At 33.8% G+C, this 17,434-nt stretch overlaps 1 protein-coding gene across 1 annotated transcript in view; it reads left to right on the top strand.

Annotated features, from left to right (window-relative positions):
- Nucleotides 1-12,331, top strand: part of LOC129913708 (transforming growth factor-beta-induced protein ig-h3) — a 34,189-nt gene extending 21,858 nt beyond the window's left edge. The window contains exons 4-8 of the mRNA XM_055992509.1: nt 3,297-3,461; nt 9,862-10,129; nt 10,194-10,689; nt 10,754-11,445; nt 11,502-12,331. Of these exons, the coding sequence (XP_055848484.1) occupies nt 3,297-3,461; nt 9,862-10,129; nt 10,194-10,689; nt 10,754-11,445; nt 11,502-11,966 (2,086 nt within the window). The 3' untranslated portion in view covers nt 11,967-12,331. The remainder of the gene's footprint in view (nt 1-3,296; nt 3,462-9,861; nt 10,130-10,193; nt 10,690-10,753; nt 11,446-11,501) is intronic.
- The last annotated feature ends 5,103 nt before the right edge of the window (nt 12,332-17,434 follow it).

Here is a 17,434-nt window from a genome sequence, read left to right as displayed (position 1 = left end):
GGCACAAGGGACGGATTGGCAAAATCAGCCAATCGCCATGTCGCCATGTCGCCTTGTCGCCATGTCGCCATGTCGCCTTGTCGCCATGTCGCCATGTCTTCTTGTCGCCTTGTCGCCTTGTCCCTTTGTCGCCTTGTCGCCATGTCGCCTTGTCGCCATGTCGCCATGTCGCCATGTCGCCTTGTCGCCATGTCGCCATGTCGCCATGTCGCCATGTCACCATGTCGCCTTGTCGCCATGTCGCCTTGTCGCCATGTCGCCTTGTCACCATTTCGCCTTGTCGCCATGTCGCCTTGTCGCCATGTCACCTTGTCGCCATGTCACCTTGTCGCCATGTCACCTTGTCGCCATGTCGCCTTGTCGCCATGTCGCCTTGTCGCCATGTCACCTTGGCGCCTTGTCGCCATGTCGCTATCAGAGACCCAAACGAGTCGAGTATTGTTTACGAACATCGAGTGCTTACTCGAAAAAAAACGATCTCGAACAAACAGAATCAACACAACTCAAATATGTTCGAGCTTTCCTGTTTAGGAGTATGATGACTCGTAAGTAATCCTACAATCCTACATTTCAAACGAGTTCAAACGATCATTTTTCTATTCGAGTAAAATCGAGTAAAATGATCGTGAACAAAATGTTTATGATCAATGTGATCGAAATTACTTGAACTGGAGAGGAAATGTTCATAGTGTTCGAGGGTGGTTTTTCTTGTAGCATAAATAAAAGAGAATCAGTTTGGAACACAAAAGCAAGTTACATTTGTTTTATTTAAATTAATTAATTTGACAAGATAATGAAATGAAGAAAAACATATTAGAATAAAATTAAATTAAATACAGAAATACAGAAACGGCAACACCGGCAATTTTTAATCTATAGACTTTAAAGTATTTTTAATTACCGACGTTTGAAAAAAAGATTATCAAAATCTAAGCTGTTCGGCCGGGTTCCCTAATATTGCCAATTTTTGAGCTTTAGTTACTCCACTATAAATTATAAAGGGTAGTTATTTATGTTAAAAAATACATTGAAAACTTGTAGATGTGCTTTGTCTAGCAAAAAATTACAGACATATCAACTACGTATCTAAAAAAGGGCTGAATTGTATATTGCTTTTTATAAACCAGAACGTAGATGTGGAGAAGTGGAGAACTTAAAAACTTACTGATTTGACAAAAAAATAGAGATATAAAGAAATTGAAAAAAAGCTACTGTGGTACGCGTTGTATTTTCAAATACATATCAGCAAACGCATTCACAAAAATAACATAAAATAACAAATGTCGTACTCTTACTCGGAGCCAATCCTATATATTTGTTTGTACAGTAGTACCCGCTTAGATATGCGCCCGCGTTTGTGCGATTCGCATATTACATTCGATACATTTTAGCAGAATACAATTTCCATATTGGTATTTTTATAATTCGTTTAGTGACGTATATAAATTGAATTGCGTCAAAAGTTGTGTATTTTTTATATATCGGATATTTAAGTCTACGCATTAGTTCCATCGAAAAGACAAATTGCAATAATCATATTCTGTGATATGAATATTCATTTTTATTATATGCTTTGTCAAAACAAAGTTCAATTTTATTAAATGGTTTCTCTTTCATTGTTTATCTAACTGCGATCTCATTTAAATTGATAGATTAAAACAAAACAAACTCAACTGACCTGGACCGTACACCGTGCGTACATTGTACTATAATAAACACAAAGTTCTTATTTATAAACATTGACTTATACACACTATACACAAACATTCGGTAGCACAAGTCGCTTTCAGTTTCAATGGCGGGCGATGGCATCAATTTTATTACAACTGATGATTTCAATTAAGTGTATAAAAAGCCGACTACGACATCAGTATTCACTATACTGATGGGATTGACGTTAAACTACTTTGCTCGCTTAAATTTGCAGCGTTTGGCGTTAACATATTATCTACTTTAGGTAGAATAAGTGATTTCCTCAATTGAAGACTATTATATATTAGTAAAACAAAAAAAAAAATGTTTTATTTACGTTTTAAAGAGGGACAAAGTTTTAAATGAAATGAGTGGTACTGCAAAATAGTGTAAACATAGTGTAAATAGTTTGGAAATGCATCATACTCGTTTTTTGAACATAGGTAAACAAACTTTAAAGTTTAAAATTTTACTAATATTCGCATTATACTTAACTTCTGTCGTTTGCAAGAAAGAGTTCGGTGAAGTTAGTTTGAAAATGTTTTTTTGCTTTGTTTTCAAACAATTGAATGAAAGTAGACGTTTTATCCGCGCCCAAACACTCGACAGACGATTTCAAAAACGTATAAAAATAACGCTGTGTTACAAAATAAAAATCATGTCAATTACTTTGGAAATGAGAGGTTGTAGGTATTACTGAGTACATCATATTTCGGCACTTGAAATTTTTCGTAGACCCTCAAAATTTCAAGTTATCGTCAAAAAACCGTTTTTCAATGTTTTCAGGTTTCAACGATTTTTTACTCAGCCATTTTTCAGTCAATTTCAGATTTTTTTACAGTTCTAAACAGAGGAGTAGGTACTTGTTCTTTTTGAAAATATTTTTTTATTATGCTCAAGCACCAAATTAGGTGTAGATTTAATGGGCTGAATCTCAAAGTACCTACAACATTTTTTCACCGTTTTTTAGAGTTTGGAGACCGTTTTAAGCTACGTTTTTTGTGATGTCAATCTGAAATTGACCGAAAAATGGCTGAGTAAAAAAATCTTTGAAACCTGAAAACATTGAAAAACGGTTTTTTGACGATAACTTGAAATTTTGAGGGTCTACGAAAAATTTCAAGTGCCGAAATATGATGTACTCAGTAATACCTACAACCTCTGCTAGGTCATTTCCAAAGTAATTGACATGATTTTTATTTTGTAACATAGTGTAATGGATCATGACAGTTCAATTTTTGTCTTCGAAAATATTGTTCTTGTAATTTGCGAATTGTGAATGCGAACCCCGGACTATTACTTCCGGGCTTTATATTAGCTCTTCTTTTTTCTGATTTCTAATATCCATTCCGTTATTTCTGCAATGTATCCAATTCAAATCAGGTGTCTGCTGAAGGAATATCGCGAATTAAATGTTTTTTAAAGAAAATATTACGCATACGCCACAGTGACCGAATAATAATCTTTATATTTTATTTAAAAAAAGTCTGGCATTTAATTATTTATTTTATTCCTGAAATGCTTATATCTATTATGCTTATTCTATTACATTTTTTATCGTTGATCAAAAATAAGTTACTGACTTATTTATTTTTTTTTTGTAGAAAAAATGTTTGCGTTGACCGTGTAGAAAACGAAGACGATACCGAAGATGATGATGATGAAAAAGCAACAACAGACGAATTCAAACCACAACAGATCTTTGGAGGATTCCAATTTTCTGTCAATTCATGTGTCGAGAAGCCACACAAGCATACATGCAAGAAAATGTAAGTATACCTACATTGATTCTTTAAGATAATAAAACTTGTTAGACAAAAACCTGGAGACGTTAAACTATGTGGGAATACATACATTTTAAAATAGGTACTGTGGTAACTTACTATCGAGTGTATTATAGTTTATTGAATAGGTCTTATCCTTTCCCTCTTTGCTTTGCATTGTTAATTTTGATATTACACAACTTTATAATTTACGTGACATTTAGTATGCGATGGGGATAGTTGGCTTAATGCCAGTTTATAGCAGCCACTGTATAAGGAACGTGATCCAACACACATCGAGTAAGTTCCTGGTCTGAACATAAATTTTAGTTTTATTTGGTGATGAACTTTGAATCTATTGACGTGATTGATAAAAGTATCAATAAAGCAAAAGTAGGTAAAAGAAAGATACTCTTAGTATTGAATGAGTCAAAAATAGAACTATTTCAAAGATAAACCTTTTTTGGAAACTGGTTAACTAAGAAGAGAATTTAAAGTTTTGCAAACGAATGTTTTTATTAAAATTAAATGGAGTTTTTTCACTCCTACTAACAGATGGAATATCTTTTTTAACACACTTGAAAATTAAGACTCATTTATTTCTCAACTCACGTTTGTGAATGGCAAGTCGCTCCAACCATTATAAACAGATATACATTAATTAAAAAATGTGTATGAATGATTAGAATATGTATTTGAATTTAAATCATAAAACTTCAACGAAGACGTCAAAACGTCAAAAAAGTTAATTCCTGACTCATATGAGATATGGCCTTCGGTTTCATATCTGTAACGCTATGATCCATCGATAAAAAAAAATTCTCAGTCAGCTGATAAACTATTTAAAAACAAATCAAAACAAAGGAAAAAAAGGGGTGGGGTGAAGGTCAACATAACAGTGAAAAAATTGTTTGTGGAATGTAATCACATGACTTGTTTTTAGCTTTTTTCTTCGTGCTGAATCTAATGGCATAAGAATAAAAAAAAACAAGATTCGAGATGAAGGTTTTACAAAGGATACATAAAGTTTTTAAAAATATTTTTGGTTAAAGGGTGTTTTTTTGAGGGGTTAAGGTATGTGTGAGAAGAGAAGGGCATCATAGGAGCTTACATAAATTTTATAGGAGCTTACATTTAATTTTTTAAACTTGGTGAAAACGTTTCTTTTGTTATAAGAACTAATAATAATTGAAAAAGTCTACAAAATTATTTTTTTTTTAAATGGCGTTATTTTTTTCAATAAGAAATAATTAAATTTAAAGTAGGTACCATACAAACTGGGACAAAAAATTAACCCCAATGAAAATTGGTAAAAATATTTTATTTATAACAGAGATGAAAGGATGTTTTTATTTGGGAAGTAAGGAAAATCCCTTACGAAATTTATTAAAAATGTTGTTTTCACCATATGAATTACGAATAAAATAAGTCTTAACATTTTTTCCATGTTAAAGGGTGTTTTTTTTTAGATTTGGAGAAAATTTGGGTTTATTTGAAAAACTATGTTATACTAATGGTACCCTATTGAAATTCAGTTAATATGTTACTCTTGAGATTGGAAGCAATATTCTAAAGTCTCTATAAGAATAACATGGTTTAAAGGGTGTTTTTTTATTGAAAAAAAAAAAAAAAAATTGATGAGCCACCTTAATGAAATTTGGTAAGAACGTTGCATTTGGGATAAGAAGCAAGAATAAAGAGTTTTCATAAAAAGATTTTCCGTAAAAGGTTGTTTTTTTTTATATTCAATTTTATATACAATTTTTTCACTGTTTTGTGACCTTCACCCCCTCCCTCTTTTCCGTGAAAAACACCCTTCCATCCAAATTTTTTTTTTTATAGACTCTTTTGAACCTTTTTTATTATAAAAGCAAACTTTTTCCGAAGTTTTATGAGGGTAACTTTTTTACCTGTGAGTACTACTAACATAAATCATAAAATTATACTGCTCTAAACAAATTGGTTTAATAACTGCTATTGGTAGTATTGAATTTTAACTTGCAGGTGTTCATCAAGATCTTTTGTCAATGTGCATATAAAAGATGAAGCACTAGAAGTAGAAATTACGTAATTTGAAAAAAAAAAAAAAACATAAAAGTATCGAAAAATATCTCTATAAAATAAACAACTTCTCTTCAATGCAAAACATGTACAGAGTTTTTTTTTTATTTTTATGACCTAAAAATATATTCATATTCTAAGATTTCATCAATATACCTCACGGCCTGACGGTTATCGCTCTTCTTAAACTTAAATTTGTATTCCATTCCAATTTGACACTTCTTTAGGAACAGCTTGTTAATTGACCCATTTAAGTGGTACACGTTTTTTTTGCGTTTCTTTTGTTTATCTAGCTCAATTTATTCAATAGAATATACAAAAAATAATGTGATTTGAATTTTGAGTTGGTATATAATTTTATATCTCGAGCAAAATTCTCCTTCTCTGAGGTAAATCATCATTACTGGCTTATCTAAAATAAGCATCGAATTATTTTGTTTGTTTAATTTGGAGAAACTGTATAGAATAAATAAATCATAAAAAATTTATAGTTCCCTTATTCCTACACGTTCCAAAATGAATCATATTTCCAATGAAGAACGTATTCACCTGTCTTACAGTTTGAAACTTACAATAAATAATTAATTAGCCCTAAATCAAGTAAAAGTATAAAAAGATCGAAAATACAAAATGACAAGTGTCAGCCTTCTGCATATAAGTTATAAGTGCATGCTGAAACAAAACCAAGACTTGAATACAGATGTCAAGTTCAAATTCTATTGCAATTAAATAATTGTCATTAATTGACTTTAATTTCTGTTGCGGAATATAAACATTTGTATACTCAGTATGAAGCAAAATATTAAGCTTGAAATTATTCAGATCATATAGCGCAAATCTGAAATTGCAAATGCAAATTCAATTCAAGTTTTTTTAATTTTTTTAGAATAAACATTTTTTTCAACAGGTTGATGGTTGATGTTAGATTCTTTATTATTAAGTAATTCTCCTTTGTGTCGGTTGATTTTATCAGCAAGATTGCATAAGACTTTAAGAAATTCAAAAAAATTATAAAATAAAGAACAGGACCAAATCAACAAAACACTTTGTATTAGTCAGCTAGCTTAAATCTTTTAGCTCATCAGTTAGTCAGCCAGTCTGTATGTCTGATTAAGTTCTTCTTTATTTAGTCAACTCAGATTATATTTAAAGTAGAAAGTTCTGCGTTTGTTTGGAATGTCTAACTTACATTTTTTTTTTTTTGGGTAGGTACTGTAACAACCTGAATTTCCAAACAATAAATAAAGAACAAGACTACATATTAGGTTGATAAAACAGAACTGAAAAACCTAATTATTATTTTTTTTAAATAATCTCTCGCTATGACTACAGTATTTCTTTTTTCTGAAATTTTCCAACAAAATTTCTCTCGTCAAACATAAGAAATTACATTAAAAGTAAACAAAAAAAAAAATTATTGGTTTCTGTGGAATAAAAAAAGAGACAATTTACGACAATTTATGACCCATCCATTTTTTACTTGCTGTATAGGGCAAGTATTGGTTTCGTGTAGAAATAAAATGCACGGCTGGGGTCGCACGTACTTGCTCTTGCAGTTCAAAGCACTTTTATGTTAGTTTACTTGTAGATTTTGCGAGCTGCCTCTATATAAATTTTTAAGAAATTTTGTTGAGGTTGGGGAAGAGCCATTTAGACATTTAGGGCAAATTTTTTTTATAAAGGGTGTCCCAAAAGTAATGGATCAAACGAAGTATGCTGATAGGCCAACTTTAGGTCATAAAACTAAAAAAAAAAACTCCCAAATCTTTACGGTTTTCGATTTAATGCAGATTTTGTGAAATTTCGATAAATCCCGACTTTGCAACAGTATTTTTCTTTCTTCGCTCATAATTGATTTTTGATTTTTACAATTCTTTCACTAAAACATTGCCTAATAATAATAAATAATGATTTAATCAAATATTTTTTATTTCATTTGCCATTTTGCAGCAAATGAATTAACAGTTCCATGTTATATGAAAACTCAATTTCTTTCTTTTATTTCAGAGCAACACCCTGAACAAAATTTTTATGGTGTCACCCTGGTTTATTATTTTGAAAACTTGCCGTGTTATTGCAGATTTCAAAAATGTATAAAAGTTTCCAAAGATGAAATTAGAACGAAAGATATTACAATTTGAATGCAAAAAAACAGAGGTTTTCAAAGCAAAATAACAAACAAAAATCGAGGCTTTTATTCAAAAAGAAATAAACAAACAACAGTCGAGAAAATTTGTTATTTTTCTTTGTTATTTTTTTCTGAAAGACCCTGTTTTGTTGCTTTTAAATTGTAATATCTTTAGTTCTAATTTCAACTTTGGAAATTTGTATACATTTTTGAAAACTGCAATAACACGGCAAGTTTTCAAAATAATAAACCCGGGTCACACCATAAAATTTTTTTTTCAGGGTGTTGCTCTGAATTAAAAGTGAGAAATTGAGTTTTCATTAAACATGGAACTGTTAATTAATTTGTAACAAAATGGCGTATGAAATAAAAAATATTTTGATTAATTAATTATTTCTTATTATTAGGCAATGTTTTAGTGAAAGAATTGTAAAAAACAAAAATCAATAATGAGCGGAGGAAGCAAAATACTGTTGCAAAGTCGGGATTTTTCGAGATTTCACAAAAACTGCATTAAATCGAAAACCGTAAGGATTTGGGATAAACAAGTTACCAAATTCTGAGAGACCTAAAGATGGCCTATCAGCATACTTCGTTTGATCCATTACTTTTGGGACACCCTTATAAAAAAAATTTTTTTTTTTATTTGACTTTTTTTGGAAAAAATAAAAAAGCAGTTTTATTGCTTTGAATATTATGTCTGCAAAGTTTAATCAAAATCGTTAGAGCCGTTTTCGAGTTATATGGTTAAATTGAAAAATTTGTATGGGAGGTACACTTTCTAAGCGAGATATAAAAAAACCAAAAACAACCAACTTTCAGAATTCCATAAAAATCATCTGTACCAAATTTGAAGAAAATCCATCCATTTCTCGAAAACAGCTCTAACGATTTTGATTAAATTTTGTATACGTAACAGACTTATTGATTCTAACAAAACTGCGTTTTTAGTTTTTCTCAAAAAATGCGGAGAACGGAAATATGCCGTTTTTTAAAAATTGACATATTTTTTAAGTTTATATATTTCGTGAAAGCATAAGCAAATTTTATCAAAAATTTGCAGACATCATTTTGAAGTAAGTATTAAATGTAAAAAACAAAATTTTTAAAACATTTTTGAAAAAAAATTTTTTTAATTTAATTTTCGATTTTTTTTTTTCGACACTAAATAAAATCTTAAATTTCCAATAGATATTTAAGATAAAGATACTGTGAACTACAAGAGCAAGTACATGCGACCCAGTCGAACATTTTATTTTGTAAGACTTTCAGTACTTTTTGAATGAAACAAAAAATATCAGAAAAAAGTATTTTTTCAATTGGTTATCGTCTCTTCTTTTTTTTCAAACTTCCGAAAAATCAGTTTTTGACTTATTTTTTACTTTCTACATCCTTCGTATATACCTACTGATTAAATACAAATGTAGGGAGTGATAGACTGAAATCGTGAACATTTTGATTGGACAATAATTACAGACTCGTTTTCAGCACTTCAACAAAACATATAACGTTAACAATTAAAACTTTGCAGACTTTTGCTTCAGAAAAGCTCAGCTAATGAAACAATAATGTTCTGCAACATTGTAAACGGATCCACACCATACATTTTTATTTTGTCTGTTGTACTTAAAGGTTTTATAAAACACTAATAGCATTTATGATGTAGAATTTGCCACCAACATACATCACCCTGTATTTCTGTAATTTGCATGATCTAAAATCAAACTCAGCCATTGTCAGCCCTATTGTGAGTTTCACGTGAGCAAGATCCACCCGAAAAAAATTGAATTTCACTTTTCCCCTATTTTGAGTTCCGGACGAAAAGTTGTTCACGATCGAAAAATTTCCCTTATTCTGATTTTTTTTTTCACTTCAATTTTGGTGACGAACAACAAACTAGTTTATAGGAAAATGTTGATTTCATTCGGGTCAAACTCGCAATAGATTTTAAAATTCTGGGCGAATGAAAATATTTCGGGTGTTTTTTTCACCTGAAATTCATAATAGTACTGTGTGGCTGAAAATAGGTAAATCTAGAGACGTACCTTGGAAGAAATTTGCTTGCTCACAAATAAGGAAAATTGTACACCGCTAATTGTACACACCTTTAATTCTTGTTTCCTCACCAGTTTTTTGTTCAAGATTTTTAGAATGCATATTTTTTTTTTCTTTTTTAACTGTTTTTTCATCTTAATAATATATCATAAATTTTACCAGTTATAGCACAAATGGTAAGAAAAAGACTCTCACAGTTACCCGCCAATGTTGTCAAGGCTTTGGTCGCCGTCCAAATGCGGAATATACAGAGCATTGTGAAAAGATGGAAATGAAGAGCTTCGAAGACGCAGCTACTGACATGGGTGGAAATGAATTCATGCGAAGTGTTAAGAATAACGGTCTGGAAGGCATGCTCACATCAAATGTCACCCTCTTCCTACCAACTAATGAGGCATTTACAACATTTTCAGAACAAATGTTCGAAAACGTATGAACACAATTCCAAAATACACTTTGAATAGTTAAATGATAGAATTTGTTTTCTCTTTTAGAATTTAGTTTACGTGCCTATGGGTAGTAGACATCGTCGTGCTGCTGACGATGTTGGTTTCACATCAAAGGATCTGCTTTTGGGTCATATGGTAAATGGTTTGAACATTATGGAAGACTTGGCCAATGAAGATTTGTTGATGACAAAACTTAACAACAGCACAATTCGTATAAATATCTTCAATCGGCCATTTAGCAAGAGTGGTTCATTGTACACCGCCAATTGTGCTCCTCTAACTAAAATCAATCAACCTGTTACAAATGGAGTTATCCACTCTGTAAAGGGTGTCCTATCGCCAGTTACAAGCAATGTCATGGATATCATTCGAAAACGTAGCGATATGGCTGTTTTCAAGACCGTTCTGGAAAAAACAAGATTGAATGAGCTGTTAGAAGGCGAAAGACCTGTGACTGTATTCGCACCAACTGATGCGGCTTTCGAAAAATTAGACATAAGCTTGAGGAAGAAGTTGAAGGAAGGAAAAGTTTGCGCCACAAGTAAGTATATTAGTCAAGATTTTTTAGATCAATTGTATCCTTATTGCTTTTTTTTTCTTTCAAGATATTCTAAAGAGCCACATCCTAGACTTTACATACTGCTCACAAGTAACCTCTCCTTCCAATCCAAAGCCCATGGCCTACAATATTCTCGGAGAAAGCCTTCGTTTTGAACTTTCTCCCAATGAGAAGTCCGAAACTGAAATGCAACCAGAAGATTTGCTCATCAATGGATTGGTTCGAGTTGTTGAGCGTGATATCATGGGCACTAACGGTGTTATTCATGTGGTTGATACCATTTTACCAAGTGACAGTTCACTTTCAATTAGTTCACTGATGCAAGTACAGAATATTAGCATTTTTAAATCCCTCTTGGAAGCTTCCGGTTTGGAATCGGAATTTAACGACTATGACAATGCTACAATTTTTGCACCGATCGATAAATCCTTTGAAGATTCTGAATGGGTTAAGAAACTAGAACAAAACCCAGAACAACTGAAAAACAGCGCTGAGCTTAAAGAATTCCTTCGTGGTCATGTTGTTAAGCCAAAAATTAAGACCTGTGATCTTAAAGAAGACATAATTAAGACCGAAGCCGGGTCAGACTTGAGAATTAATCTATACTCAACTCATTCGATATTTACAAATGTTATGAATCGTGCAACTGTTAATTGTGCTCGTTTGGTTCATTTCGATGATGAAAGTTGCGGCTCAGTATTGCATCAAGTTGAAAAGCAATTGGAAAGTCCTAAGAATGTAAGTTATTACATTTTCGTGACATGATCAAAAATTTATATTATCTCTTCTTTTAGAATTTATACAAAATTATGGAATCGAACCCTCAATACAGCAAATTCCTTGAAGCTGTTAAAATTGCTAACTTAACAGAACTTCTTATGGACGATTCGGGCAGTTATACAGTTTTCATGCCAAATAATGAAGTTTTCAGAGAATTTGATATCAATGTTGCTAGCAATAAGTCAGTTGCAGAACGTTTTGTTAAGGAACATGTTGTCAATGATATTGTTTGTTGCACTGGCATCACACCAACAAATTGGCCATTTGTCCGAACAATCGAAGCTCTAAGTGGCAGTAATTTACGAATTAATCGTGATCGTCGTCCTAAAGTCGAAAATGCCATGATTATGAAGTGTGATGTTTTGGCCACAAATGGAATTATTCATGAAATTAATGATGTAATTCTCTCTAAACAAGTACAGGCCCCTGTTCCAGTCAATAAGAATAAATATAATATTTTAAGAGATGTATTCTTTTAAGGTATAATAAAAAATAGCCATTGATAAGGTTTTTATTTTTTTGAAAAGCAGTGTTTTGTAATAATTTACCTACATATATATTATTTATAAAGATTGCGTGAAAGAAATTATTATATTTATTTTTTATATATAACAAAACGACACATGTGAAAAAAAACTAATGAAAAAAAATAAAATGTAAACACAAATTGAACAGCCCAGAATATCCTCAGGTTGAAAAACAACACTATTAATGGGAAGGATTTAAATTTTGAATTTATTTAAAAATTATGACTTTTATCTTTTGGAATAGCTGATTATTTTTTGGTAGTCAGAGTTTTCTTCTTTTAATCTCAAATTAATAAAAGTATACATTTTAAAAGGTTTTTGTTTTTTTGTTCTATGCTATGTGAAAATGTATCTATATTTTTTGAAGGAGAAAAGAACCTTTTGAAAGGGGTGCCTCCCATTGGTTTAATATACTGTGATTTACATGTCGTCGCTGTTAAAGACAACCAGCATAACATAAAAATCTTAATTTTTTTAGAAAAGTCAGTCTATTATCTTAATCTGGTAACGCTAACGCTTTGGCTTTCTGACGTACAATTGACGTCACAATCTTTTTCAAAGGTGTCATATGGTGGTGATATTCCACAAAAAAATGCTGTCAACGCGTTGGCAGGACACTCGCGCTAGCATTGAGAGGAATTCGTAGCAAAAACTAATTCACAGACGATAGAAAATGCTTTGAGCTGTTTTAACAAACATGTTTGCAATGCAATTTGTATACCTAGTTTTGAAACGTTTCGAAACGCAAATACATAATCATTTTTATAAAAAGAAAAATAACTTATATGGATCGAAACTCATAACGGTTTTCTCATTATTGCCTTAATCAGAACTGGACCAAATGGAAGCATCAGCTTTTTTTTACAAAAAGAATCAAAATTGGTTCATCTAGTGTCCAAAGTTCTGAGGCATAGGCGGATTCAGGGGGGGGGGGGGCACGGGGGAACGTGCCCCCCCCCCAGAACTTAAAGTTCATACTTAAAGGAAATCAAACTATAAGAGTTTTAAAAATATATGAATAATAACAGAAAGAACTTGAGTGAAATTCTTGTCTATTTCTGGCTGAAAATGCGAATTTTGTTGATTGTTTCATCCCTTTCCCATGAAAAGCTCCACCTCACAAATAAATAAACGATTTTTCGATTTAAAAAAAAGTGAATTTTCAAAGTGATTTTGGTGAAAAATTTTGATATGGACATCGAATGACATTGAATGATATAAAAAAAATAATTGTATATGCAACTCTATTTTTTTATACAGAGGGGTTAAAAAATTTGCACTTTTTTCGTTGTTTTTTTTCAACATTAGTGTTTTTAAAATAGCGGAACACGTCACAAAATTGCATAAACTATACATTATAGAACTGCTATATATGTAGAACAAACTTGCATTTCAGAAGTTTGCCCAAGTTTGCACCCCGAAAATAAAGACCCCTTGAAAAAAAACTCCTCAAAAGCGACCCTTACTTATAGATTTTTATAAATATTATTTTATTGAGAAAATTTCTCCAGGGATACCTATATGTAAAAATAAAAGTGTTCCAAATTTCAAAAGAATCGGTGGAGTAGTTTTGAAGTTATGAGGAGCACCGACGTTGAAAACATTAGTTGTGGGATAACGATTTAAAGTTTTGAACTCTGGACTTCTTCTTCTTCCTTTTTTCTCGGCGCTGTTATGATCTCGATGTCGAGGGGATCATAACCTTCCCACGTTACTGCTTCACACTAGTGATCCGCCTGTGGGGTTCGCCGGGTTGACCTCAGAAATCGGCGGCAAGCCTCCCGGTTTTGTATTGTTCCATTTCTAAGGCCAACTGAATGCTGGTGGTTTTGCATTTGCTTGTACCAGGAGTTTTTAGGCCTACCTTTCTTTCTATTTCGTGTTGGAACGTTGTATGATATTGCTTTTTTTACGGGGTTCTCAGGATCTCTCCTTTGAACATTGCAATACCAACTGAGTCGGTCGTGTTCAATTTTTTGGGAGATGGTGTTTTTAACATGAAAGCTTCCTCGGATCTTCGTACTTCTAATTCTATCAAGCTTTGTTACTCCTGCTGTCATACGAAGCATCTTCATCTCAGCTGCCGTGAACTTACTCTCATACTTTTTGTACATTGTCCAACATTGTGAACCGTATGTGAGTGCTGGACGCACAACTGCGGTGTAGAGCCTTCCTTTCAGCTTAGGGGGCATTTTTCGATCACAGAAGATAGCAGAATTTTCCCGCCACTTCATCCACCCTACGCTTACGCGATGATTGATATCGTCATCACAAGTACCTTCGTTATTTATCATAGACCCAGATATTTAAACTTTTCACACTTGGGAAGCACTACACCATTCAAATAAATGTCAGGAATAGGCCTGTGTGGATCAGAAAATGGGCAGCATAGGTATTCTGTCTTTTTCGCGCTTATGCGGTACCCATTACCTTCTAGAACATCCACCCATACATCAAGTGCTCGTTGCAGGGATATCGGGTCTTCACTTATGATGGCTCCATCGTCAGCAAAGAATAACTGATGCACTTTTGGGTCCGTCACTTTGCCTTCGAGCAGGTAATCAAGAACGGTAATAAAGAGCAGATGACTCAAGACGCTTCCCTGGTGTACACCTACTGTGATTTTGAATTCTTCGGTGACTCCAGCTGCACATCTTACTTTAGTAACTGCTCCATCATACATGTCCATAATTATCCGCACATAGGTTTCCGGAACTCCTCGTTGTCTGAGGGCCACCCATATCAGATCTCGTGGTTGTCGATCGAATGCTTTTTCAAAATCAACCAATACCACATGCAAATCCTCCAAGGAATCTCGATGTTTTTCCATAATGATTCTGATACTCTGGATTGCATCTGTGGTTGATTTACCCGCAACAAACCCGCACTGGTCATCAGATAGCCTTATTATTTTTCGCAGTCGGCTACCCAAGACTCGCTCAACGATCTTCATGGTGTGTGACATCAGCTTAATCGAACGGTAATTATCACAGCTTCGAGTATCACCCTTCCCTTTGTATATTGGAAGAAGATAACTTTCCCTCCATTGATTAGGCATTCGATCACCTCGTATAAGCTTGGAAACAAGAACCATGAGCCATCTAGACCCGATGTCTCCCATCTTTTTCCAAAACTCTGAGGGTATTTCGTCTGGCCCAACAGCTTTTCCCTTTTTGGAGTATTTTACAGCCTCACTAACTTCTTCGACTGTGACATCGGATACTTCGCTTAAGTTAGGTGAAGCTATTGGAAAGTGTAGCCTTGGAAATTGTTCATTTAGAAGTTCGTCACAATACTGTCGCCATCTGTGGAGGATTTCTTCGTTTTCCACAAGTAGTTGGCCTTGAGCATTGTTAATAAACTTTGGCGAACAGATCTCCTGAGCATTTCTTCTTCTTTGAGCGGCTATTTTGAAGATGGTTGCGCCCTTATTCACGTTTTGTCGTAGCTCTTGAATAGCACCAGCAGTCGGGGAAGAAATTTCATCTAGCTCCCGATACAGGTCTTCCGTATTCTTGGCTTGAATTTGGGCACATATCTTCTTCGCTTTTTTCTTGCAGTTTCTGTATTCCACTTCGAGGCGTGACTTTTGCTCTGTATTATTAGAGGGGCACTTCGACCAAGCTTTGAAAGCCATTTTCTTTTTACTTACAACTGCTTTAGCTTCATCATTCCACCACCATGTTTCTTTGCCTTGTTGGTTGTGTCCTTTTGAAACCCCTAACAGTGTTTTGGCTTTTTCTATGCAAGTTCGCTGTAGGAGGTCCCACATACTTTGTGCTGTACTCTCTTCATTTCGAAATATATTGGTGTTGTTATACAGATAGTTTTGCATATTCGAAATAAAAGCTTCGCCTTTTTCCTTATCCAGATTATACCATTTGATCTTCCCAAAAGTCTTTGTCTTTTTGTTGTCGTTCACTGTCTCCATAAAAAATTCTGTCAGTAGGAGACGGTGTTGGTGGGCGATCGCTTTTCCCAGTATCACTTTACAATCCTTGACCCGAGGTTTCATGAAACTAGATACCAAATGGTAATCAATCTGAGTCTCATTTCCACCACTGCTGTAAGTGACCAGGTGTCGGCTTTGTTTGATGAACATGGTATTAAGTACGATAAGACCATATGTTTTGCACGAGCTCAGGATGTCTTCACCAGGAGAGTTCCTGATGCCGTATCCGAGGCCTCCATTGCAATCTTCATAGTCTTCGTTTGTTTTCCCGACGTGTCCATTTAAATCTCCGCCCACGAACAAAAACTCTTCTTTTGGGATGTCCTTAAGTAGGTTGTGAAAATCTAGCCAAAATGCATCTTTTTCCACCTGCTCACATCCAATTTGGGGAGCATATGCAGTGACAATATTCCACAACTTTCCTTTAATCATCAATTTAAGGGACATCAAACGGTCACTAGATTTCGAAATGGACAATATGCTGCCTAAGAGGTCTTTTGCAAGGATGATTCCGATTCCGTTCTTACCCTTTTCCGTTCCATAAGAAACGAGCTCTTTTTCCCGTGTTACGCCATTTCATTTCCTGGACACATAAGATGTCTACTCGCCTTCTTATCATCATCTCTTCCAGCTCGAAACTTCGACCTGTCATACTCCCAACGTTCCAACTCGCAGCTCTCAGATTTTGTCTAATCTGCGGCATTATTTTGCTAGCCCCCGGAATCCGTCTAGCTCTGACCCGATCATTGCTGCTCGGTCCAGGATCAGTACCATTAGTAATGGTAGTGCCTGGCGGGGTAGTGTCATTTCTTTGGACGAGTACTTCCATAATGCTTCAGTTCACAAAATCTTGCGAAACGTTGTTGTTGTTTTGTTTCGACGCGTGCATACTCCAGTTTTGTATTTGATCTCTCTTTAACAGCACCGGTGATCTCCAGTCGTGCCAACCCAGGGACTGGCATGCACACTTTTAGGAAAGTTTACAGGTGTTAAGTGTCGCTAGGTTCACCTTGGTGTTTGTGACCTAGATAAATTTGCTCCTTTAGTCGCCTTTTACGACAAGCGGGGAGGCGCTGCAGGAATATTCTAACCCGTCCCTGCACAGGGACTAAAAGACTAAAACGTTCCTAAGGGTAGTATTAAAATACTTATAACTTGGTCAATTGGGCTCCAAGAGACCTACGATTTGAACACAATATTCTTGAGGTATAAAACAATTTAACCCCTTGTAGCCCCATGTGACATTTCTGTAACAAACCGAAAAAGATTGCATAAAAGCTCTACAAACTATTTTTTTTTTCTTTTGAAGCTTCTAATATTATAATCTTTAAGTATTGCTTTATCGAAATAGTACTTCAAATTTCTAATAAATAGCACCAATAGTTTTTAATTGACAGTTAATGTTGAAAGTTGGGCTTTTTTCGAAAATAATCAAATTTGTATAAAAACTACGAAATTCAGAAAAAAA

The sequence above is a fragment of the Episyrphus balteatus genome, chromosome 3, assembly GCF_945859705.1.
Source record: "Episyrphus balteatus chromosome 3, idEpiBalt1.1, whole genome shotgun sequence".
Classification (NCBI taxonomy): domain Eukaryota; kingdom Metazoa; phylum Arthropoda; class Insecta; order Diptera; family Syrphidae; genus Episyrphus; species Episyrphus balteatus.
Note: the sequence above shows the minus strand (reverse complement) of the source record. Positions and strands in the feature narration are given on the sequence as shown.